At 42.5% G+C, this 26,397-nt stretch overlaps 1 protein-coding gene across 4 annotated transcripts; it reads left to right on the top strand.

Moving 5' to 3' along the window:
- The first annotated feature begins 2,293 nt into the window (after positions 1–2,293).
- LOC147898224 (uncharacterized) lies at positions 2,294–13,632 on the top strand. Of its 4 annotated transcripts, none has more exons than XM_087378815.1 (7): positions 2,294–2,432; positions 2,648–2,717; positions 10,204–12,199; positions 12,453–12,500; positions 12,746–12,841; positions 13,005–13,160; positions 13,285–13,632. In XM_087378815.1, exons 3-7 carry the CDS (start codon positions 10,292–10,294, stop codon positions 13,411–13,413), a joined length of 2,337 nt encoding a protein of 778 aa, XP_087234941.1. In that variant the 5' UTR covers positions 2,294–2,432; positions 2,648–2,717; positions 10,204–10,291; the 3' UTR covers positions 13,414–13,632. The 4 variants fall into 4 exon arrangements, with proteins under 4 accessions (XP_087234941.1, XP_087234939.1, XP_087234942.1 ...); XM_087378813.1 differs by having other exon boundaries at positions 2,648–2,787; XM_087378816.1 differs by lacking the exon at positions 2,648–2,717.
- The last annotated feature ends 12,765 nt before the right edge of the window (positions 13,633–26,397 follow it).

Here is a 26,397-nt window from a genome sequence, read left to right as displayed (position 1 = left end):
CCCCCAAGCACTCTTTCCTCTCAAAAATTACATAGGATTCACATATAGTGACTCCCCCAAGCACTCTTTCCTCTTAAAAATACATAGGATCTACACATGATGACTCCCCCAGGCCCTTTTTCCTCTAAAAGATAAATACATCAACGCTTGGCTCATCCTTGGCATACCTTTGCACCCCTCAAGCTCAGCTCCATTCTGGCTCCATTATTAATACATGAAGGGGAGGAAAGAGATTGTGAACCAAATCAAATTTTGCATTGTTGACATGGTTCATGGTTAGTCCATGAAAACATTGATCCTATTAACACATATCTATGTTCTTCCCACCCTTTCAAGAAATAAATACGTGTGAGCAGTCAGTCTCATTATGCTTTGTCACTCTAGCCTGATAATTTTGTGTAGCAATTGGTCCATGCATGCAAGCCATTGAATTGTGAAGTATCTGTGAGGGCTTCAAGGTTATAATTATCTATGCATTTAGGGTGCATTTCCAATATGATTTCACATAGAATGATATATGGAAAACATTGAATAGATTGATGTCTTTACTCAACAGCTTTGTTTGTAAGTTCAAGTGCATATTTTCATTTCTCATCCCTACAATTCTCTGTACTTTCATTTAGATGAAGTCTAGCTTTACACTTAATATTTTCACATTTCTAAATGGGTTAAGTTATTTGTCCATATGATATAGTTTTCATAGAGCAAAGGCATACTAGAAATAGATAAGAGCTTAGATGAAAGGTTCAACCATGATGGAAGAATGTACAAAACCCTCTCATGACTCGGGGATAGAAGGAAAAGTCAAATGCATTCCATTTATAATGACTACTATAAACAATGCTTCTCAATTTACATTCTATATGAGCCTTGAAAAAAGAGAAAGAGTGAAATGCAAGTGATAAAATATTCACATTATAAAACAAGATATTGTGAGTCTTACAGTCTATCTAGCTTAATGGATATAAAATGTACACTAAGTTTGTTGCCGCTTTCTTCCATATAATTGGAAAAGTCTTACTTCTTTGAGTGTGAAAAATGGTTTTATAAAGTATAGCATCAAGGCTAGTGGCACTGAACTTTATGCTGTGTGGGGTACCCTTTTGTGATGTATGCATGGACACATGTAGGTAGACATTGATGCCTTGCCAAATATAGGTATGACTCTTTTGGCAGCTTGAATGGGGACATAGAGATATAACGTGGGTAGTTTAAAGTATATTTTTGTGTGGAGGAGTGGCATCTTAATGGGGGGTGGGGATTCATTCGTCACATTTTAAATCCATTGGTGGTGAGAGATAACATGGTTGCATAGAAGGTTATGAGCTTCGATCCTTGTATATCAAGGTGCATGGTTGGAGTGAAAGATCAAAATAGCAAGAGAGGACAAGGTAATGTTCAAAGTGTACTATATGAATTGATGTAAAATGGAAAGGGGACTCTCCTTAGTCAAGTGGTGTGTTGATTAACGTGCCAATGCTGAATAGGGGACCCTCTTAGCCAATCAGCGAGAGAATGTCCCATCATCATAGGAACACGTTGGATCCCACAAAATGTTATCAAAATCTTTTGGTGACATCACACCTTATTCGATGGGAAAGATTGAATGCAGAGTGAAAGGGCTTGCAAAATTTGCAAGTTTTCATTAGAATGGGGTTTCGTGTCATTCAAGACTTGTAACAAATTCCAAATTGCATGAATATTTTCAAGGGAGCACATTTGTCTACAGCTTATGCCTTGAACTTACAGAAAACAAAGCAAAAATAATATAAAAACAAAGTGAAAACAATATTTTAAAGGGAGCACTTTTGTCCACAGCTTATGCCCTGAATTTGCTAAAAACAAAGTGAGAATAGAGTGTTGGCAAGTCGAGCCAAGGTCTCCAACCTCCTCGTGTAAAAAATACAATAGGATATGCCTTCTATTAACACTGCTAGGGTGGGCAATTGTGCAAGACATGCCTTGTATTATGCTTTCGATTAAAGCTACTAGGATGGGCTTATGCAGGACATGCCTTGTATTATGCCAGTACAGATTCGGGGGTGAGCCAATGCTGACATGCTCTAGACCACACCGAGGTTCGTCTTTAAAAAGAAATGTTAGACCTCACCTGGCACTCAACCCTTACCCGAGGAGCAAATTGGGTGAACGAGAGCGTGTGTGCGCGAAGTGTGCATGTGCGGTTCGATATCACTCCCTGAAACCACACTGAGGTTAAAGCAAACTGTGATCAAAACTTGGTGTAGTAAAGGTAAAGTAGGATGGGAACTTTCTTTTTGGCTTCTTGTTCTCTTTCTTTCTTTTTGTCTGTTGCATCTCTTTCTCATCCATCCTCTTCTCTCTTGGTCGGTAGCCTGCTCAAGCTCCATCGATCGATGGATCGGAGAACGCTTGCAAATTAATCAATCTTTGATCCCTCCATCGCTCATCAGGTCATTCCCATTTGTTGCTCCAATCATTGCCGTAGAATTTCCGCTTTTTCCTAGCCCCTTCTGTCCTTCACGTTTAATTTTCTTCCACAATCCATTTGTTTCCGCGAAGTTGATCGTTTTCCTCCGATCTCCGGCCGTCTAGAGATGCCTGTGGACTCTTATCCGGAGCACATGCATTCCGGCAACGTATCTCAGCATGTGGTTTGATTTTGCAGAAGTGCGATCTAGAACTCTGGATACGACTGCAGTGTCTCAGCAGGCTTCGCAAATCTCGTATTCTAGCAGGCGAGCGGGATTTGGAATTATCTATCCTTGCAAATATCCTGACGTTAAGGCAGTGGTGGTGATACGTCTTGTAATTTCGCTGGACTTGCGCTTCTTGAAGCATGTTATGTTTGTTGGATCGAAGTTATGCTTGGGATGCTTATCGTGGAGTGCTGACTTGTGGTTATTCTTCACCTCTTACAGAACACTGCCAGGCCTGGAACGACAGAAGTGAACTTTAGGCTGCCGTCCTGAGCAGTTCGATTAGGTAGATGACAGGAGAGTGCTCAGAGAAGGGTGAAATTTTGTTAATCTAGATTGGAAATAGAATGAGAACATATTTGGGTAGCATATCTCGATGTAACGTTGCCCTTACCAGGTGATGCATTGAAATCAAATCAGCCAGTTTCATGATCCAAATACGATGGGTTGTGTGGAAAGCGGAGAATTTTCCAGCTGCGCAGGGTATTAAATATGCGATTTAAGAATCTAGTCGTAGATGTGTAAAATGTGTATCGCAAATAGCGGAAGCCATCAGTAATTAGCAATATTGACTTATGAGATTAAGAAACATAGCAGCATGGGCTTGAAGCATGCAGAAAGAGAGTGAAGGAGCAAAGAGGGACGCTGGCTTCTCCTGCAGTTATTATCAATGTTTCATCTCGTTCTTCCTGTAAGGGAGGAGCGTGCAATACTGTATCTGTTGCAAAAATAGTGAATGAAGAGATTTTGGACTACTTTGTGATTACCCTTCTCCTTTAGTGCTAGCCTTCGTCATTTAGTGCTAGCCTTCACCATGGCTGAGTCTGCCCTTCACCTCCGAACTGCCGGCAGAAACTCAATACAAAGACTTTGTATAAATGGATGCTCAAGTATGTGTGGGTGTGTGGATTTGTATGTGTGAGAGTGTATGTTTATACTATGGTCTACACCCACGTGGGGAGCTGATGACGTCAGTGGGCACTGGGGATGTCATAGTAGCTAGTCCCTAATGTGCGTGATGGAGTTTATGGTTTTCAACCTTATGAGTGACTATCATGAGATTGAAACTGCACTATGTTGTGTTTTTAGAGGACGAGTTTGTTTCTGGATTCATCTAGATATATGCACTACAATTGAAAATTGGCAGTGAAGGACCGAATCTTTGTCTTACTTGCATATTTGTTTCCAGATTTATTGTCCCACTCTTGGTTTCAAAGGGGTTGGAGAGACTAAAGTAAATAAAATGGCAGGAGACCCTGCCACACGAAGAAACACCAAATTGCTGATTTTTCTGGGGGCATCAAATCTGATGGAATTAAATACCAAGTTAACCATGGAGACTCCTCCCTGCTAGTGGACATCATAGAGTATAGGAGTTGATAGGTAGCCTCATCTATTTCTCCAATAGGAGACCACATCAACTTTGCAGTTGGATTACTGAATTTTTTACGAAACTGAGGCACTGGTTCGCTATCATACAAGTCCTTAAGTACATCGGAGGTACTCAAGACTATGGCATCAAGTATAGCTCAAGAGACATCCTCATGAGTTTGACCAAGTTAAGAAATCTCAAATTGTGTGTGCGTGAGTGATTGATATAACAGGTCTGTGGTCGTACAGCCTCTTTTCCTGCTCTTTTTCTGCACTTGGGTCCTGTCCATAAGTGTCTTTTTTCTTCTCTTTAAGCCCTAGTTACCTTTCTTCTTTCTTGTGCTTATAAAACTCCTTTTCTCCAGCCCGTAAGCTGTCCTATACCCTGGTTTTTCTGCTTGGTTAGGTCTTTTGTTGCCTCCAAATAGAATCTGTCCAATAGATTTTCTTCAAATTGAAATGGGGTAAATTTGCAGATTCTTGTTTTGCAGATTTGGACATATGCAATCTGAATGTCCACAGGATTTATTGAAACCTCCCCCTGCTGCGGCCCGCCCAAAGGATGCTTCTTTGGCAAAGTTTGCAGCTGTGTCATGCACTTGTAGTTCGGGGAATGCATCTCCAAGGTAGGGGACAAAAATTCAGCTGGAGAGGAGACTCTGGCAAGTGATGGGTCTGGGCTCGGCAGGCTTTGGGCGTGCTGACCCACTGTGCTCACAGCCTATTGCAGCTATATCTTCTAGACAATCCTGTCTCTTTCCCCGGCCATACTTCTCATGATGAGCAAAGGAATGCCTATCAGGAATATACTGGTCCGCCACAGCCTTGCGGCCTTGTAGGTTGTAGATAAGGGGGTCGGGCAGATTAGAAAAGGGGGTCCGTGCTGAGCCACTGTGCTTACCACCTATTGCAGCTATACCTTCCAGACAATCCTGTCTCTTCCCCAGCCATACTTCTAATGATGAGCAAAGGAATGCCTATCAGAAATATACTCGTCCACCACAGCCGTGCGGCCATGTAGGTTGTAGAAAAGGGGGTCGGGCAGATTCGAGAAGGGTGCTAGAAGAGCGGAAGGGAGACAAAGAAAGGTAGAGGAGGAGGGAGATGGGGAAGGAGAGCGAGAGAGTGATAGTTCCAATGATGCTCAAAGGCTGGGCACTCTCAAGAAATCCATGCAGAAGGCAGAGCTTTATGAACCCTACTACAATATCACAGAGAGGAACAAGTTGGCATCAAGCCCCGATACATTAAGTCAAACTACGTTCTTGCTTCAGAGCCTTGTGTTAGAAAGGGGCCTAGTTGCTTGAACCCCTAATGCAGTGGAGAGATCTACACTTACAGGAGCAGTCTCAGAAAATATATATACTGCAGAGAGAAGACCAAGAGAACTCAGGCTTTATTCATCCATAGACGTGGGAAAATGTGCTCAGAAAAGAGCTGAACAATTGTGGTGGGTATAAACAGCAATCCAAAATGACTGCAATGCTAGATCTCATGACTTGATTGTTTCCCTAATGCCAGGCCTATAACCAGGCCCTGGCAGTACTGTCCCCTTGCTGTCCTGCAGACTTTGCTGCCACACAGATGCAGACCCTCTACTCCAAATCCTGATGTAGATACTCCTGCAGATGCAAAATCCATTTTGAGCCATAATGCTTCTCATATGATCCAAAATCCATTTTGAAACATGTTAAGTATTATGGATTTTGGATGATACTCAATATGATCCTGTCTAAAACTCATATCATCCAGAGTCCATTTTGAGCCATAATGCTTCACATGTCACAACACAAGCAACCCTCTATTCTTCTTCTTATTGAAGAGTGTGCAACCATAGGTTCTTCTTGCTGAACTGAAAGACATGGCCTCCTCCCAATGTTGTAGTGAGAGATCTGTGTTCTAACCTTGGACATGACTTACAAGATGATAGGAGTTTTGCCGATCCTCATTAATTCACCCTGCATATGCTTATTAACGTAGTGCCATAGCCTATTCTTAAGAGATGTTGCAACTTTCAATTCCATATCTTCAACTTCTATGGCTTCATGGCTGCCTATTCGCAACTTCAAGGAGAATGGCAAATTGGACGGGAGCATCACCCATCATTTTGACGGTGAAGATACAAAACCTCCGAGTGGCAAGGAAGACTTGCAGGTGACCCAACGCATAGAGTCCCCTCTAGGATCTAACCCTAAACACAGGTCATAACAGCAATCAACAAAATAACAAGACAATTAGTAGGCGACTCACCTCCCAACCACCTGCGAGCATGTTTGCTGGGGATAAAACTCCCGCAAGGCCATGCGTATGGCTGTGGTAGTCAGAAAAATTTGGTCAATGCCATGTAGATGACAAGTATCTAGGCTTTTGATCCAAACTGGTGGTGTGCACATATTGAGTGAATCCACAATAGCCTTGGCCCTCGTTTATAGACGACCATCCTGCTTTATTAAGCATCCATGGCTAAATATAGCAACTGGCCCTTTGCTATTGCCTATGTCCTCTAGACCCACGTTAGCTTGCTTCCCTTAATCCCAGGGCTCACTAACCCCTGCTAGATGAAATCCACTAATCCAAATATTAGCATCTAGATACATAACATTATTTCCCTCTTCAAATGTTTACTCTTAAATGAAATTGGGAAAGTTCTTTTCCAAACTAGCAATTGACTCCGAAGTTCCTGAGACCTATCCTTCCACGTAACTTTGAACTCCGGGATTAATTTATTACTAAGTTTCCTTTCCTTGAAAGCGATAACTTTTTCAAGCTGATGTCAAATATAGGTCAAATCCTCAATGTCCACAAGTTCTTTGGGAAAAATGAGATTGTCTTAAGCCCCCACCACCTCTTTCAGTCTACTGACAGAAAGACCGTGTGAACTTTCACATGTAGAGGCCATTCTATCTTATACTAATGTTTTTCAAGATTAGGAAGGATCCAAAGTGCCTAGGGGATTACTTCTCTACCAACCGAGTGCATACGACTGTGAATCCTTATAGAAGCATTCCCTCAAAGAAGTCTTTGGGTGAATGTTGTCTATCAGCATAAAACCGTGCTCTATTTTGAGCAATCTTGATAGATTCTTGTGCAATCAATACCATCGCTTGCATAGGCTAGCACTCCAAACCTATGATTTTACTATGCTTAATGCTAAAAATTGAGAAAACAGCTGTATGTTTTGACTTTTTGTGACATTGATTCTAAAAAGAAAAGATACACAAAGGTCGTAAGTGTTGAAGATGTTTGCTCTTGGATAGATTTTCTTTTAGATAATCTTTACATCACAATAGGTGATTCTTTGTTTCAACAAATTATAGGAATCCCTATGGGCACTAATTGTGCCATCTTTTTAGCAAACTTTTATCCTTTCACTTATGAATTTGAGTTTATGCAACGTCTTATTTCTCTCAATACCCGTCGTATCATTTTACATAAGCTTAGCCAAGTTATGCGTTTTATAGATGATTTATTTGTACCAAGATGTTACCGATTTTCAAGACTTCATGTACAAAGACGCTTGTGCTTTTGGAGAAGGAATCTATCCTCTTGACTCTTGTGAACTGAACTGCGCTTCAAGGGGGGATTCTTGTGTTTTCTTAGATCTTAGACTTTCTCAACCTATGGTAGGATTAGAGGTTGATATATATGATAAATGTGAACAACCTGAATATAGTGGCTTACACATGATAAAAATGCCTCACATTGACTCTAACATTTCTGATTTGGCAAAATACGGAGCCATTTCTTCCCAATTTTATAAAAAATTTCGCCTTTGTACAACTAAGGAGTCTTTTATCACTTAATGTAGCAATTTGATTGCTTTACTAATACACAAGAGGTATAATCCAAGAAAAATAATGAAAAAAGTACGCACCATCTTAGATATGAAGTCTTTAATATATGGTGTTTCGGCCTTAGGCATGTTTAGAATGATTGAACATAAGCTGAAAACAAAAAGTGGGGAGCTGAACAGCCCCCTTTTCTTGGAGCAGCTATCGCGAAGGAAACACATTTTGGAGCAAATTCGAGTACATTTCTTCAGCAAAAACCTAACTGTATGGACCTGTCAAAAAATCCGTACAGCCGTACGGACCTGTTAGAAAATCCGTACATCAGTACGGACACTGTTAGAAATTCTGTACACCTGTCAGAATCCGTACAATTCCGTACAACTGCATTAAAAAGAGAGTTTGATTGAGTATGCATGTGCTTTCTAAGTTATGAATGTAATTTTGCATCTTGGTAGGAAGCAGTACGTAAGTGTAATTCATTTAGTTTTTTATGTTTTAAATAATTCATTCATTCTGTAAATTCTTTCTTTTTGAGAGAGAGAGAGGAGAGAGATTATATTCCTGTTTTTGGGTCGTTTTGTTTCTTGATTTGTTTGTTTATTTTTGCTTAGTCACCTTCTTCCTTTCTTGTTTTTCTTTCTCTTTTGTTTATTTGACGTATTTTACTAAGCACTGCGTTTGCCCAAGAGACTCCGAGGATCTTTAGAAACCTAGTACAGCTGCTTATGCTTGGGCACTAATGATGACATAAGTGTTGCTTTGTATGTCTACCTTTTGTTTTTTAAAAATTTGATTTTTCTTCTCTTTCGTTTCTCTTTTATTTTCTTTGTAGAATTTTGGACTTTAGAACAATAAAAATCTGCATTTGTACGATTGGATATATTCTAGTCTTACAAAGGTATATATAGTAAAACATACGTTTTACTAAATCATAGGTTAGTCACACAATGCACTACTATCGTATACATGTGTATGCACATATCTTCATCGCATAATCTTTAAGCACCCCCAAGAACTCATCTTCTTAGACACACCTCCTACATATGCCATCTTTGTCAATCTTATATGATTGACCTCCGAGCAGCTGGTATAGGGATACATACTTGAGAAGTTTGCAAGCCTGTTCCTCGTTTAGCGGTTGGCCTTGTGTTAACCACTTTGGTTAATAGTGGGTCAGCTCAGTTACTTCGTACATATGCAAAAACACCACTCTCATTTGTAGATATGCAGAAATGAACATTTAATTGAAAAGAGTGAGATTAAAGAATACTTGTATTTTGTACCCATTACTAGCAAGAGCCAGAGCCGATCAGAAGCCAATTTGGGCTTTGGACCATTTTGGACATTCTTATGTCTAGCAGGGATTTCAGGCCTAGACCTCCGTCGGGAATGACCTGCATTAATTGCATAAATCATTCAAAGATGCCATGGGAGAGTCTACAAATAGCCTAGACTAAACTTTAACATATAAGCTACTAAAATAAATTTACACTGTACGAATGTGTTGTACTCCTCAAGCCATATCATTAAATACTATCAGGAGAGCATACGGTGGTATGTGGTACTGCTCATTTTACACATTTTGTATGCAGAAAAGGTCCAGATTGTCGCTCAACAGATTATCATTACATTGGTCCTGGTTGTCCAAGAGCTGCCTACCTTATCATGGATACCAACCTGAGACTTTGGCATGAGAAATGTTATCAATAAAAGATTTATGTGGATGAATAATCCTAGGTCATTTCCCAGAAGGGTGATTGGGAGCCTTCCAGCCTGGATAAACAATGCTGGGCAATATCTGCATGACTAGCTCTTCCCCAAGGTGTCATATGACTTCCTGATTTCAGATGAGACACCCATGCACGGTGCAATTGTTTTCAGAAGAGTCCTCTACTGTGTATTTGCCTTTATGTATGCAGCTGAACTTTATGACAAATCGTTTGAAATATTTCAGCAGCTTGATGGGCATGCCAATGAGCAGGTTAAGGTTCTTAAGAAAAAAATTCTTGAATGGAAACTGCAAATGACTTATGTCATATCATCTTAAGGACATGATGAAATTGAACACTAGTAAAAATTGAGAACCTGGCACTTAGATTCTTACATATAACCACATGTTAAGTTTGTACAATTATTTAAACATATCGATTCTCTGCTCATTGCATTTTTGAACTAGAGGTGTGGCTGGAAGAATTGTACCTTAGTCTTTTTGAAGGCATCTTGCTTGCCTTTTGTTCTATATTTTTAAGTTTCACCTAGAGAAGCCTTTTGCGACCTTTTCTTTCAGATGCTTGTGCAACATGCCATTATAGGCTCTCTGCTGTGTGATGTGACAGATTGACAGGCTTATAATGTGCTTGCAGGTGTAATATGTATTGATTATTTAATGGTGGTGGAGGAACTCCTATAGTATGCTGTACATTTTTGTTGGAAGGGAGTTGAAGTGGTAAAATGAGTTGTGGTTTGCTAGCATCAGATGTGCAAAATGGGCCTAGAGCCAGCAGATATGGCAAGCAACACAGTCGCAACAAAGGCGCCATGTTTGTTGGAATGGAAGAACGAGGAAACCATGATCAAAATTTGGGAGGAACGGATTATAGTTTGAGGTCGGTAAAGCCGTTGTCAGAGTGTAATGGGCCTTCTGTAAGCAAAAGAATACTGGAGACACCTGATTATTCTGGCCATTTAATCACTCCAAACCACGAGCAGATGAGATTTCTACCAGAGTGCAGTTCTGATGGATCTGGCAAGTCCAGTTTGGATATGGATTCAGCACTTGACAGTATTAAGTGGAAGGATGGGCCTTTTGATGTACCTATGTCAACAGAAATGCCCTGTCAAGGACTTTCTCGAAGGAATTATATTACATCTGCAAATGGTTCAGAGGCTTCCACAGATGAAAGTGAAATGCAGAGCACTGCTGTTATTATCTCCAGCCAACCACGAATCAAAGCTTTAAATAACTTGAAGCAAGGCATGCCTGTCGGACCTTCCCGGTCAGATGTTGTAAAAACATCTAGTACTGTAAACACAGCGCCCACTTCCAAGGAGAAAGATGAAATGTCTACCATTGCTGCAGCAGCAGGATCTTGCTATCCCCGACAATGTTTTGATAGTACCAGAAGCAATAAAAATGGCAGGAACGATGTTGCAGACTTGGGGAAAAGCTACAATGTTGATCTTGAAAAAACTGTAAGTGTACCCATTGAAGGTCAAGGGACTACGGCTGGTTGTTCCAGCTTCTTTGGCCGAGTCATTACCAGTACAAGAAGCTCTGGTGAAGGAAGTACTGTTTGCAGTGATGGCTCTTCAAGTCTTGCTTCTGAAGGTTTGCGATGGAGAAAGAGCAATGCATCAGGTTATGCATTTGGGAAAGGATTGAACAGACGTTCTTTAAGACGTTTTAGTTGCATGTCTTCTCGTGACGTTCTTCCTTGTGTTACAGACCACATACCAAATGGTGGACCAAATCATGAGTATAACAAACATAAGTCGGGGCCTCATAATACCAAACAGAAAAGTGCAGCAAGGAACAGCAAAAGCTCAGTGCTAGGCAGTGCAGGATGTATGGTTCGTAGAAACTTTCAATGTGGATTAGGAGGCCTGCTGTCGGAGCAGGGTACAGTGAATGAGGAATCGTCACCATTAAGATCGGTAAAGGCTTCCTCTCGATCCTACAGGGCTAGCAAGTGGTGCTTCAAGAGGCCAACCTCTGTAAAGTCGGACACCACGGTCTCAAATAGCCCAATGTCTAGTGCTAGCAGTTCTTCTCAATCATCAACTCTTATGCCTTTTGGTGAAGGCAAGGAAGGGTCTAGAACGTCTACAGAATCTTGTGAAAACATGCCTGGAGCAACTGTTGGTGATGGTGAAGTATCATCACAAAGCTCAGTAGAAAACAGTTACAGAGGTTCAGGCTTGTTAGCATTGGAATCTGGGGCATTGGAACTTGACAGAAGGATGTCAACCAGATCATGGGTTGATTCTGGGCTGTCGAGCTCTATGGCATCCTTTAGGCACGATGAGCTTAATGCAAGCTCTTCTCCACCCACTTCCAGACCTGCACCATTGCCAACTCTGTCGAGAAGGCCACATCACCCACCATCTTTTGAAGCTGTTTCATTTCCCTCGTCTTATAGGAGTAGTCCTGATGTGCAGTTTTCAAGTTCTGACATGCTACCTTCATACGCAAGCACCTTTGAGAGCCCTAATTCCAGTACGGCACTCTCTTCACCAGATTACCGTGAGGGACACCACAGACGGTCAGCTGAGACTCCAGTTTACAGATCTTTGCGACAGTTTCCACGGCGATCTTTTGAAGAAAGGCAACTGTATTTTTCTTTTGAGGGGCTGTCTGAGGTACATCAAGGCCTTCATACTGATTGCTTCTCTCTTTTTTACCACATCATGCGAGGACAGCTCAACAAAAAACACTGATCGCACAGTAAATTTTGGCCTGATTGTTCTCACCCTTTAAATGTTACTTGCTCATCACAGGTTGCTTTGACGTTGCTTATAGAAGGATTGGAATATGAAATTTGTGTGCTTTTTATGTTTCAATGGCCTCTGTTGTTTTTCTAAGGATAGAAGGCACGATTTGTGTTTCTCTCAGATCTTGTCAGCTCGGGAGCATGTGGACAGAGATGAAATCTCTTATGAGGTGTTGCGATATCCTCTTTCCTCTATTTATCATTTTTTGGGCAGTTTTGAGGCTTGAATTCCAAGCCCATGACAGTTTCGAGTCACTGTCATGGGATGAGTATATACATTTAGTTTGATGTGGTCCTTTAATTGATGGGAGGGCAAAATTTGATCTGTGATGGAAAATATGAAATATTTGAGGAGCCTTCATACAGCGTGATGCAACTTTAAGGCTCATTATTTGGTGGTTTTGTGCAACAACAGCTCTTTATGGTGGAGGCAAATGCACTTTTCAGTGGGATAGCTTCACATGATCAGCACAGGGACATGCGACTTGATGTTGATAATATGTCATATGAGGTACTTGTGGAGATTAAGAGTGGGCGTTTGTATTTCGTGTTTAATCCAGTGCTTACAAGAAATTAATCTGAAAGAAATCTGGAAAGTTAAGTTGTCTTTATGTCATTGGCCATGTTGGATCAGTAACAAGACTTCTTAATGATTTAACGGGAATGCGTGACAGGAACTGCTTGCATTGGAGGAAAGGATCGGGAATGTGTGCACAGGCTTAGAAAAAGATGCAATATCTAGGTGTTTAAAGAGCAAGAAATACTCTTTCACAGACACAGCTGCCAATTCTATTCGGCAAGACAGTGAAATCAAATGCAGCATATGCCAAGTAAGATTACTTTTCAGGACAATGCATGAAGGGTAGTGAGTGTTTTCATTCATAAGTCCTGCTGTTTTTCCTCTCTTTTTTAATTTGTCATATCATTTTCCAAATCTCAATGAATATGATGCAGGAGGAATTCGAGGAAAGTGTTGAACTGGGGATACTAGAGTGTGGTCACAACCATCACTTCCAATGCATTGAGCAGTGGCTTTTGCACAAAAACCTATGTCCTATTTGCAAGACATCAGCTTCCTCTTAGATTATGTGCCCTGTATGTGGATTTTTTTCCTCATTCTTAACCGTAGTCGTATTGGTGCACACGTCCATATCAGAGTCAACAAGAGCTGGCTTTTGTTGCCTGTCTTGTGTGATGAGTATTTTTAAAACGTCCATGTGGCCTCAACTGCACATTATGGCAGAGGTCAACAGAGAAGCAGTTGTACACTTGTACAAAATATTCTAGAATTTTCAAGAGGATGGATGGCTTGGCAATACCACAGCCCTTTCAGCCTTCATATTCACGCGAATGGCAGTTTCAATGTGGAACTCTAATTTGGTCAAATATCTGTGTACTCGTAGGATTGTGTCTTCTTTTTCATCATTTTTCTATTTCAAGAACATTCGATTTCAAGACAGTCTGTGGAACCTGTAAATCAATCCAAACACTCACATGAACCTGATGCATGTAAATACATAATATGAGCATCATGTCAAGCTATTACAAATGTCTGGAATCTTTCTCATCATTGTGCCCCTTAATATTCTCATTTCAGTAAGAGATTTGGGGTATTACTCTCATTGTAGGATCTTTGAAGTATGTGTAATTGGTATGCCTTGAAGTTTTGTTTAGTAATTGGTATGCCTTGAAGTTTTGTTTAAGAGTACTGTTGATGGTTGAAATTTCGGGAGAGGCTGTAATTGGCAATTGGTTTTCAGGCTGCTTGCCATTGGAATACTTCTCTGACATATATTTTTAAACATTCAAAGGTAATATGCCAAGATGTTTTCCTTGAAATGTCTTTGCTTTTGGTTAATGTTTTTGACTTTGAAATCAAGAGGGGTATACCTCCCCCCCTTACGGGATTTTGTTTCCAATGCAATGAGTCTGGAGCATTCTTTTACTCAGCTTACCATGCTGATGTCGTATCTAAAAGGTTGGCTTGCTTCATTTGCATTTTTTTTGGGGATATCTTTGAGCCTTGCGATAGCAATGCTTCAGGATTTGGAAATGTGCGTCTTTTGAATTGCCTCATCACCATACATCATGGGCATGCTCAAAATCTTTTTAGGAACAACCATCACGCAAGCAAAGTAAACAATATGGCATTTTAGTAATGGAAGAGGGTGCAGATTCTGAAAATAATTATTGAGGGCAGATTCAATGTGGTAAGAGTCTGTTGGCACCTGAGTGGCTCTGTTGAGAAATGGATCTGGAACATTGAGAAAGTCATCCAAGTAGGAAGAACTAATACTTGGGCTGCTCCTTCCAAGTTGGTTAATGTGGAAAGATAACTGTCAAGCTATGACTAGTTTGATTTGAGCCTATAACTTGAAATCTCTCCCCATTTTTGCTTTTGAAGGTGATTGGAGAGTGGCAATGCCATGCATTACCCTTAAAACTTCAAAAGGTTTAAGAAAGGATGTAGAGGTGTCTTGTGACTCACAATGCCATGCACTACTCTTAAAAGCTTAGTGCTTGACTAGGTTTCTATAATTGCATATTTGTTAGGATCTCTTATGCTACGGGCTTGGGTGGTCCCTTTGTGAAACTTTGTACTTCAGGTAGGAACTCCTTAGTTAGAAATCTTAGCTTCCCCTACTTGAGTTGAGGCCTAGGGGTGGTGGGTAGATAAGTTCAATCTTGAGATCGCTTGACCTTTTTAATCATCTCCCTTGCCAACAATGGGATACCTCAAGATTGATTCCCTTGCCAACAATGGGATACCTCCAAGATTACAAGACATCTAAAGAAAGACAACTCTCAATTGGGTGTGTAATAAGAGCAACACAAGTTTGAAAGAGAACTTAGATATACAACCAAAAAATGGAATATATATAAATGTAGATACCAACTGCAGAAATGCCAATAGATGTATGAACGCCTTTACTAAACAACCACTAAGGTAACTTACCAAATCTAGATGCACCCTTTGAAAGAAATGATGGTTGTTCTGCCACATGTTGGTATGCAGGCTTCAGTAATTGTCAAAGGTAGAGTACTCTTGCAGAGTTTTGCTCTTGAATTCACTATATTTGACAAAGCTCCCTCCAATGGACTTTTTTATGCTCTCCTACAGATAGTAGGTGTGCTCTGGTGGATTGTTGGGACTTTTGCTCCTATAAGAACTCCTTGAGTGTTAACTGGTCTTTGCTCACCTTCGAAGATAATCAAAATCCTCAAATAGTGAACCCCCAAAGTTAGGCTCCTTACATAGGGGATTAGCCATCCCAAACTCATGGAGTTGGTCTTAAACTAGTCGACCTAGTAAGGGCCGATTGGTTCACCTAACTATCGATTCACTGTGATGACTGAGTTTAGCCCACTATCGACATACCACTATCAACTCACCACGAGGCATGTCGATAGTTTTGTTGCTTGTCTCATGCCCTGACTTGCTACCACCTACTTGTGGACTATTGTAGACTTGAATTGTACCTATAGCCTTCCATTGACTAGCTTGAATAAGCCAAACATGGTGTCAATAAATTGTCCTCTTGATGGCACCATTCCTGCCCATACTGAGCCTACATTAGCCCTCATAGATTCCCTTCTCTAAGGCCTCTATGAACCGTTAATGCTGGCCCAAGTGGCCCTTGAGGCTATGCTAAGTCTAACCTAACAAGAATGTCTATGTTGTGCTCATATGGAAACCAAGTCTAACCACATGACATCCCGAAATAATCCATCCCCCCATGTCCTCTTCCTATGGGCTTCTTCCCCCCTCTTCCATCTCTCTTGGCCTAGCTTGAAACTCCATTAAAATCCCCCACTTTCATTTCTCTCAATGGACCTTGAAACTGTTGGAATGGTCACCTCCCCATCTGTAAGCCCCCATATGAGGAGAGCATGGGGGAGGGAGACCTAGGGCAGTACCCCATAGAAAAAGAGAGAAAGGGGCTGCCACATGGGGCAGCACATCTAAAGAAGACCCGGGACAGGTGGTGCAGCTGTACAAAGCAGTACGGAGCATGGGGGAGGGAGACCTAGGGCAGTACCCCATAGAAAAAGAGAGAAAGGGGCTGCCACATGGGGCAGCACATCTAAAGAAGACCCGGGACAGGTGGTGCGCAACTGTACGAAACAGTACAGGGCTGGATGAGACCTTTTGGAGCAGCAAAAGAGGCTGCCATGAGGCAAGGACATGCCTTAATATAGGTTGGGACCTTGCCTTGATTGAAGGGCCAAGGGTTGTGAGCCCTAATAGGTCGGCCAGTTTGCTGCAGGCTGGTCGGTTTTTGCCAGCCCCCTTGGGGCCTATAAAAGGAGGGTCTCCAGCCCTCATTCAACATCATCTAGAGCAGCCTTCACACAAGCAGCAGGAGCAATCTTCTACCCATCTTGAAGCCTATACATTGGAGGACCAAGAGACGTAAAGAAGCTGCAGACGGAGCTTGAAGGGTTGCCCACCTAGGCTGATCTATAGGCAGTAAGGTGGAGAGGATCACTCTAGACAGAGAGTCTGCATTTGCTCGAGGTGGAGCATGCGGGCTCAGAGATCTAGAAGTGCTTGACATCTAGTAGGAGAACCTTTTGGTATTGTATCCTGTCCTAATTTGTGGACGGACGGAAATATAAAGTGTTGCTTCTATATTCGTCTCTAAGCATTGTCTATTTACTGGCTTGCACATCTATGCACATAAGTTAAGAAGTTTGTGATTCCACACCCACATCACATTGTGTGAGATTCTGGGCATTATTATTATTCCGTTGTGCATACCCTCTGTTGGGTAATTTCTAACATGGTATCAGAGCCCAAGTAGGAGGCTCATAGGTGTGGGAGCCTGAAGGCAGGGACCTTGTTGAAGGACGACCCTGATTCAGACGCTCTTGGGAATCGACTTCCACAACTGGAGGACTGTGCCCTTGTGCAAAGGAGGGTGACTCAAGTTCAGTCAGGTGCGTTCAGAGTTCTGGTCTACTAAAAATTGAGTTAGGTTGACTTTGTTGTGTGGTATTAAAGCAGAGATGTTGATCGCTACAACCTCTTCAACCCCTGCTCTCCCTTCCTCCTCCCCCAGTTTTCTCTCATTCACTATCCCTAACTTTGAAAAGTCTGGGAAACTAGATGGGACCAACTACCCGATCTAGAAGGTGAAAATTCGGAGCCATTTAGTGGCTCGGAAGTTGTGGAAGTTGACAATGGGAGTGGAGGCGAAGCCGGAGGACAGGAAAGGGAAGATAGTCATGGCAGTAGATAGAGAGGAGCTCGAAGCTTGGGAAGATAGAGATGCCCATGCCTTGGCATTAATCATAGGGACTACGGTGGACTCTGTTCTTCCACATATCTAGATGGCCGAGATGTCAGTAGAGGCGTGGGTCACTCTGAAGGATCTATATGAGACGGACAACACCTCTCGGATTTTGCTTCTTTAGCATCAACTCTACAATCTTGATATGGAAGAAGGAGATACGGTACATAGCCACTTGACGAAGGTCAAGGTGGTGAGGGATCAGTTCGCAGCAGTTGGTCAGAAGACAGACTCATGCCATTTGGCCTTGATGGTACTGAGGAGACTTCCTCGGAGGCTCAAGAGCTTTGTTACGACCGTGACAGCAGAACAGAGGACCAAACCTCTGACGTTTGAGGAGTTGGGTCCATTACTGCTACAGGAGGAAGCTCGAGAGAAGCTAACGTTTGAGGAGTTGGGTCCATTACTGCTATAGGAGGAAGCTCGAGAGAAGCTCTACAACGAGGACAAAGACGACAAGGCAATGCTAGCGAAGGATTACATTGGCAAAGGAAAGGGCAAGCCTAACAGAGGTAAGTCCAAGAAAGACGACTCTGACGATGAGGAGACTTCGAAGAGGAAGCAGAAGAAGAAGTGCTTCTATTGTGATATGCCATACATTTTGCAAAGAACTGCAGAAAGAAAAAGGTGGATCGGAAAAACAAAAAGGAGTTCGACTTAGATTCAGAGGGAGAGGCCAAAGCAAGTGTGGTAATTAAAGAGTTGTTCCTGGTGACATCACCGAGTGCTATCGAGGTCAGATATGTTGACCAAGAAATCAAAACCATTGAGCTGTTCTATGTATAAAAAATCTTTCTTTGCTTCCTGACTTAAATAGAAACCATGTTCTTGAGCTCATCTCATGCTCCAAGGATTGGATCCTTGAGACCTATCCTCTTGTTAGCATTGGCTCACTAGAGATAGCGCTTAAGGATTGTTTTGGGCAGATTTGTGCGAATTTCCATCTATTTCTTGATTTTTCAAAATTTTTTCTCTCGAGCTTTCTTTGACTTTACTATGGATTTCTAAGAAACTCAAAGCGGCTTGCACGGCCGTCCCCTGTTGCAATCCAATTTTGGAATGATTTACCTTCCAGGTTTCTAGTTCATCATTCATAGCTCTTGGTTTGGAAAATTGTCCCCATGCTCTCACTCTCTGGCTGTGAGGCTCTTCCCTTCTATTTTCGTGAGTATAACAACAATGCATCCTCCCTCTCTTCTCTTCAGCTCTTGCGACCTTGAGCTCACTCCTCCTCACCTTTGCTCATCCATTGCCATAGCCTCTAGTTTTCCATCTACTCTCACCTATAGAATCAGGTTGAGCTAGAACGGTTGCACCCATTGATAGGTCAAATTGGTGTGCATGTGTCCCTCAAGTTAGTCCAATAGGCAGGCTTAACAACACAGGCGTGAGAGCGGGTGGCACTTGTGGTTGGTGATCAGGCACTTCTTGGTTAACTTGTGAATGGTGAGCAACAGAGAGTGGTGCGAGTTTGTTTTTTGAATGACGATTGCCCCCAATAGAAAGTGGCGACCCCACGGTTGGAGCAAGGGCAATCATAAAATAAGGGCGGTAGACCAATAGCGACGAGTAATGATTTCTCGAATCGAGTGCATCGGGTTCAGAAGTCGGTTCCATAATAGAGTAGAAGCATTGTAATAGGGAGAGGAGAGCAGAACGACATAGTGTTGAGCTTATGCTCTCTAACACTTGGCTTGCTAGGATAGGATTTTATTACTGAGTGAACAATTCAAGTCGAGGCGTCTTGGTTGTAAGAGACTTTCTTAATACAAGTGACTTTTACTTCATCTCGTGTGCTTTCTTCTGTCTGTCAACTTTTCATAGCTCGGTTCCCCATTATCACACGAAATCCTCTTCAACAGCAACCTTGACATCCGAGTTATTTTGTTTACACCTACGTTTGACACAATTGAGCACGCACGTATTCCTAAGGATTGCAAGAGCGAGCATCTTCATGTGAGTACTACACAATTGGGTTAACTGTTCTCACGAGCAGCACAGACCGAGCATTTTGTTGTTGACTGTTGAGCATGAGCAAACTAAGGCGTCAGTATTTAGCAATCTTATTGGGGAAGGGTCAATTAAATTTGCGAGTTGATGTGGTGTTGTTTGGGGAATTGGGTGGATTGAGTATAGGAAGCCTAGGATTGAGTGCACGATCATTGAGAGAGGTTCGTGCTGACCAACAACAAGAAATCACAGATGAGTTTCTCCAAGGAATCACAGATGAGTGGTGTGTGTTTGAAGAACGGAGTGTGGACTACTGAAAATACTCACACCGCTACTCCGTTAATTCACAACTTAGCCAATGTTTGATACACGCTTGGAAAGAAGACAAAGATATGTGGCCAGGCACGAAGAGTTCTTGAGTCAAAGAAATTGGCTACGACCAACCATGAGGACTAGGCTCAAACTAGGGCTGAAAATCCTTGAAGAGGACTTCAAATCCTTAAAGAAGACAGGGGACTTGAAATCCTCTTCAGGGGACTGAAAATCCTTGAAGAGGACTTCAAATCCTTAAAGAAGAAAGGGGGTGGTCTTAGGGCTAGAACTGAGTTCCAAAAGAAGGCAGGCATGCATCAGTTGTCCCCAGTAGAGCGTGGAGCACAAGGAAAGAGATTTGGCCTTGCTACCCCAAGGGTGGAGTTTGATTATTATGCAGTACTAGAAGGACGAACCACTCATAATTGGTTAAGGCATCCTACTAGCAGGCAAAGGTCCATCATTGCAAGTGGAGTCCCAGCACTCGTCTACAGAGAGCTTGAACCTGAAACTGTTAGCCATTTCGTTCGTTGATCCTCACAACATGAACATGAGGACTATGACAATGGAAGAAGAGAAAGTCTTCGTTCGATACTCGACTGTTCCCTTGGAAGGACACCGCTGAGAGGGGCATGATCGAAGAAGACTTGCAACAGCATATGGTCAAAGAATCAACAAATAGATGACACTGAGCACATGAAGGGGTGAATATAGAGCAACTAAGGCAATTTTCTCGAGTTCCTTTTCTATGGACAAAAGGCCTGTATAGTCAAGTGTATCCCACACTTGGCCATCGACAAACATAAGGCCTACAACTGTTTCTATTAGTCGTCCACGACCTCATACACATGAAGGTGGATATGAAAGATGGGGGTTTGGAGACCCTTTTCTTTCGAGTGGACATCATGCATACCTGGTCTATGCAAATGACTGAGTGGAAGAATCAGGAGAGCGACCAAGGAAATCTAAGGCTCTTTCAAACATCATGGTTAAATTTCAGAATGATGAAGACCCGTACAACCATCTTTAAAGTTTTATGTGAGTATGTCATATAAACATTGCCACAATAGATGAGGAATACATGGACTATTTCCCATGTACTTTGATAAAAAATGCATAGAGATGGTTCAACCAATTTCCAATTGGATACTTCCTTGATTGGTATGGTATGTTTGAAGCATTCTTGCATCCATTCAAACAAAAGATTAATGAAGAAGATGTTTGCACCAAGTTGAGTGAGTTGAAGCAGAACAAGGGGGAGTGTGTCCAGGACTTTGTGCTATGGATGAGAGATTTTAAAAATCAGTTGACAACTGTGCCAAATGACAAGCTTAATGATGTGGCCTAATGATGTGGCAGTTGACACAGTCTACTGATGTGGTAGACAAGTTGCGATGTGGCAGATCAGATGATGTGGCAATAGCTTATGCCACATGTCAATCGACGGTGACATGGCAGATGGGGTTGACATGGTAGATAAGCTACCACTTGTCAACTTACAGACCACTCCTGGGGTATGGAAAGGTTATCGCCACATGTTGGTCGGTTAGGAAGGTCGAAATCTTCTCAGAGATGCCAATTCTGTCAGAAGAGGTTCCGTCGACTCGCGTGTGCTAGTTGTGAGGAGTTCGCTTGCGTCTTGTTTGACTTGTGTTGTTGTAGTGCTAGTCGGCTTGTGTCTACTGCATAGGTCGCTATAGATAGCTGCAAGTGTTGCTCGCTAGCTACCTGTCTTCTTGTGCACTTATGGTTGGGTCATATAGTTGGGTCGTTGAAGGTTGGTGTGCTTTGTTGCAGGGCTGCACGCTCAGTGCTTGTAGCTTGCCTATCGTAGTAGCTTCTGAAGTCGCTTGGGCTGTTGCTACGTAAATTTGTGTAGGTAGAAGATGTTGTGGCCTTCGTGTTGGAGCTTTGTTGTCTTGTTGGTTGTAGTCCGTTGGGTGTTGTCTTGCATGTGGGTCGCTGCAGTCGTGTCTAGCGCTCGTAGTTACTTAGGTAATCGTAGATGTGATGAGTCCCTGTAGAACTTGTTGTAGTTGTGCTTGCTATAGTCATTAGATGGCTAGGTTGCTTTGTAGTTTGCCCGTCAGCTAGGATGCGAGGGTCAACCGTTGTAGGTTGCTAGTTGTTTGCTGTTGATCGCTTTGTTGCTTGCTTGCTGCAATTGATGTAGTCGCTTGCTGTAGAGTCGAATAGAGGCTTTGTAGCTGCTTGTTAATTCAATCGATTGTTGTAGATGAGGTTAGTTCTCTTGCTCTCTCGCCAATCAATAGAGAGTAGGAGCCAGACTTGAAGCTCATTGGAGAGGCTGGTGGTGGTTGTGGCCTTGTTTGTTGAAATTCTCTCTCTTTAAGAGAAGAACAAATCTCTCTCTCAAAAGAATGATGGAAATCTCTCTCAAGAAATTCTCTCAAGAATAACAAACCTCATGATGTGCACAAATGCCAGAAAATAGCCTGATTAAAGGCTTTACAATGGTGGCAATGTGAAGTGCAAATGTGCAATACTCTTCAATCTGCCAGCCACTGATACAATGTGCTAATACCACTGAAGACTTCTCACTAATCCAAAGATGGTAGGGTTTCAGAAAATGTAATGAGTGTGAGACCGCATGTGAGCGTAGGGACTGACTCCGAGTAGGAACTAGTTAGGAATTTTGGGCATGGCTTATATTGGCAGCTTGGAGAAATTCAAATTGTCTCCACTATGGAGATCTAGTCTGCTCTGAGATCTAGACCAATCGTCGATTGAAGAAAGAACAACAAATAATTTCTTTTTCTTTGGTTCTTTTTATGTGATGGGTCAGATGCGTCGATGTAGAGACTGATGTGCGTGAAGGAAGTGGATTTGTCGATGAGGATATAAAGTGAGTGATACTTGTGCCGAAATGTGTACATGATGTAACAAGCTTGCAGAGCACAAAAAATCAAGCGATTTTCCTTTTTAGAGCGCCCTCAAATTCTTCCTGGATCAAGAGATACAACTTGATCTAGGGGGAGGGGCAACAAAGGGTGCAAAGTGCTCAATGATGATGTGGCCACTGTGTTCACATGTGCCAAGACGCGTGCTTGTGAAGCCATGTGCTGAGGTGGTAGGTGTGGTCACATCCAGTATGTGCATAGTGTGCCTGGCAGGGGTCAGTGCTGACTCAATAGGTGAGATGGCACTTTGACTTGGTCTAAGGATGATGTGGCAATATAGTCGAGGTCAGCCTGATGACATGGCAAGATAACATGGTTGATGACATGGCAAGATAACATGGCTGATGACATGGAACTGCTGATGTGGTGCTACTGATGTCAGGCTAGTGATGTGGCAAATGATGTCAGCATGCTGATGTGGCACTCAGAGGGCCAGTGGTGATGTGTCAAATCAGGAAAAGAAGATGACGTGGCACTTGACTAGCCACTGATGAAGTGGCAGCATGGATAGGGCAGAGTGGTGATGTGGCACTCTGCAGGATGCTGCTGATGTGGCAGCCAGGGCCTATGGTAGATGAGGTGCCACCTGGAGTCGCCTACGTGGCGACCTTGTGTGATTGCCGAAATCTTCAGGATGCCGACAAAATCTTTGAGATTCCGTCGATGGACGTTTGTAGCCGACTGGAGAAATAGATGGAGCATAGGTGGTCACTAGCGAAGAAGATGCTGCAGTTCATGTGCAGACTCTGGGAGGTAAGCTGAGCCATTGGGATGACGCCGTTTGGAGAGGTCGTAGCTACGTTTTGTTGATGGCTTTAGAAGCTCGTTGGTAGCTTTAGAAGCTCGTTGGTAGCGTCTAGTGCAGAGAGGCTGCTAGTCGCCTGAGTTATGGGCTATAGAGCCATCCGCAGAGGTCGGAGGCACTGGAGTCTTTGGAGTTCGCTATTTCATTGACAGTGTTGTGTGTCGAGGCTAGGCATGGAGCTACCTGTTGGTGGTGCTTGTAGACTACCAGGTAGAAGCTCTGTTGGAGGAGCCTTCGTTGTTGGAAGCTAGGAGCCAGGAGCTTCGTCTGCAACCTAAGTCCGTGAAGGCTGAGTCGGGCTGGAAGCCGTCTGTAAAAGGAGTCAATGTTGTTGGAGCTTAGGCGATTGAAGCTGTTGCTGAGGTTGCTGGCCGTTGAGCTTAAGGAGGTGGCTAGGAATTGGATGAAGATCTGTTGGGCTGCCTATTTGGTGCTATAGGTCGAAGTTGCAGTTGAAGATGGGGAAGGGCTATAGAGGTCGCTGTTGTTGGCTAGACGACCATGGAAGCTTACTTTCCTTGTGTGCCACTGTAGCTAGTAGTAGATGCAGCCGGGAGCCGGGAGATAGGGAGCTTTAGGTTGATGGAGCCACGTTGTAGTAGATCTGTTATGTAGGAGGTCGCGCGCTGTGTAGTAGATCTGTTGTGTAGGAGAGGTTGCTGCTCGATAGGTTGCTGGAGTCGTTACAAGATTTGTTATGTAGGAGGTCGCGGACTGTGTAGTAGATTTGTTGTGTAGGAAAGGTTGTTGCTCGATAGGTTGCTGAGGAGATCGTTGCTAGAGAAGCAAATCTCTCAAAGTCACTCCCTCTCTCTCTCTTTCTCTCTTTCCCTAAGGAGACTGATGGAAAGAAATCTCTCACTAAGTCTCTCCCTATCTCTCTCTTTCTCTCTCTCTCTTTCCCTAAGAGACTAATGGAAAGAAATCTTTCCCTATCTCTCTTAGTGAACAAAAAAATGGATGGAAGAACACTCAAACCTGAAAAAAGACTCTCACTCACACAATCAAAGTCTCTCTTTCTCACATAAAAGAAGAAGAATGAGCGGAAATTCTTCTTTCAAATGAACGGAAATATCTTTCACCAATGGAATGAAAGATGGAAACTCAATCTCTCGATTTATCACTCTCTCTCACAGGATCGCAATGCCTCAGCAGAAGGCAAGGGAGCTCTCATACCATGACAAAATATGAAGAGGGGAGAGGAGAAGAGTGGAGATGAGGAGAGAGGGCACAGCTAGAGAGCACACCACAAATGACTAATTGCACACTAGATTTAGTTGAAAATGTAGAATATGTGCAAGCCCATTTAGGGTTAGGGTTAGGGTTAGGAAATCTAACCCTTTCCTTTATAGCACTCTATATGTGTTAGTGCTATACACATGTAATCACATGATGTTGAGCGTGGTCTCTCGACAATCATCAAATCAAAACAATTGGTTGATGCTTTTACCCATTGTGATTGTTTGGGGTGGCAATGGTAGCATCACATTTTGGGGTGGCTTGAGATACCAATAGCTCTCGGAATCATCCAACTTCTCTAACATGGTCTCGATGTCTTCTATACCTGGCTTTGCCATCTGGTACGGTTGTTTTGGCACAATCTTTACATGGGTCGAGTAGCTTAGTAACAAGCTTTTGCCCTTTTATGTCAAGCATTGTCGTTGGTTGTAGCTGCTCGCCCACCACTGTCTTCTTGATGTCCCTAGCACCCTTGAAATCTACGAGTGCTGACATAATTGGCTACTCCTTGACAATCTTCTTGACTTCTTTGTCACCCATGTACTCAGTGATTGCTTTCCACATTTGTGTGCTACTTGGTCGAGGATTTTGCCACCTCCCTTTTTTTCAATCATGCCTATGTGGTCAGCATGCCTTTCATTGTTGGGCTACACATCACTTGGAACATGATCAAGAGGGGTATGAGATTCTTTTGTAGTGTCCTAGTGCACTGTAGAGAGAAATTGAACCAAAATGCCATTGTCATAGTAGTAGTCACATGTTGCTAAGCATACACATGCCCATTGGCATGGTATCCTCCATTAAAATATCTAAACACTACTTATCACCCAATCCCTCTATGTTTTATGTGGACCATCGAGCTTTTCAATATTCATATGTTGGACTTTAATATTGCAATTGTTCCAATTTAGAGTGGTATTAAAACCAAGAAAAGCACATCTGCTAGATGACCACCTATAAAGGATTAAGGATGCTAGAAGAAAGGGGTATATTATTTGATGATTTTCTTGATGTGTCTTTGTCTTTAGCTGATGCGGTACCTAGATGGTACTTTGGGATTTTAAAAATATGAGTTAAAGACAATCCTTTGATGGATTAGTTAACAACTCAGATAGGATATTGATAAAGGAATCTATGTCATACACTTTGTTTGGTGATATGTCAAGACTTCGTTGCATATCATTATATTTTACCTCATGATGCCTCGATAATCATCCATTCCTACTACAATGATGTGTGTGGAGTCCATTTTATTGTCTTGGAAAGGTGCTATTGGTGGAAACATTTTGGAGCCTCGATGTTTGCGATTGTAAGGCCTATGTGTGAAATTATAATGTTGTTACTGTATGGCTAAGCCCATGCCCCATGATAGCATTATTCTATTCCCATTATTCCACTCAAAGAATTCAAGGAAATATGTGTCTACCTTGAGGACTTGTGAGAGGGAAAGTATATCCACACTAGAGAGAGCCCCGACTAAGACATCATGGCCATAGTTAAACCAAGCATAACCCATCAACACTCTTCACGAATGGTGTGAATTGTC

This window comes from Dipteris shenzhenensis, chromosome 9 (assembly GCF_047967505.1).
Source record: "Dipteris shenzhenensis isolate YYH24624 ecotype China chromosome 9, Dip_SZ_1.0, whole genome shotgun sequence".
Classification (NCBI taxonomy): domain Eukaryota; kingdom Viridiplantae; phylum Streptophyta; class Polypodiopsida; order Gleicheniales; family Dipteridaceae; genus Dipteris; species Dipteris shenzhenensis.
This window is presented reverse-complemented; position numbering and strand designations above follow the sequence as displayed.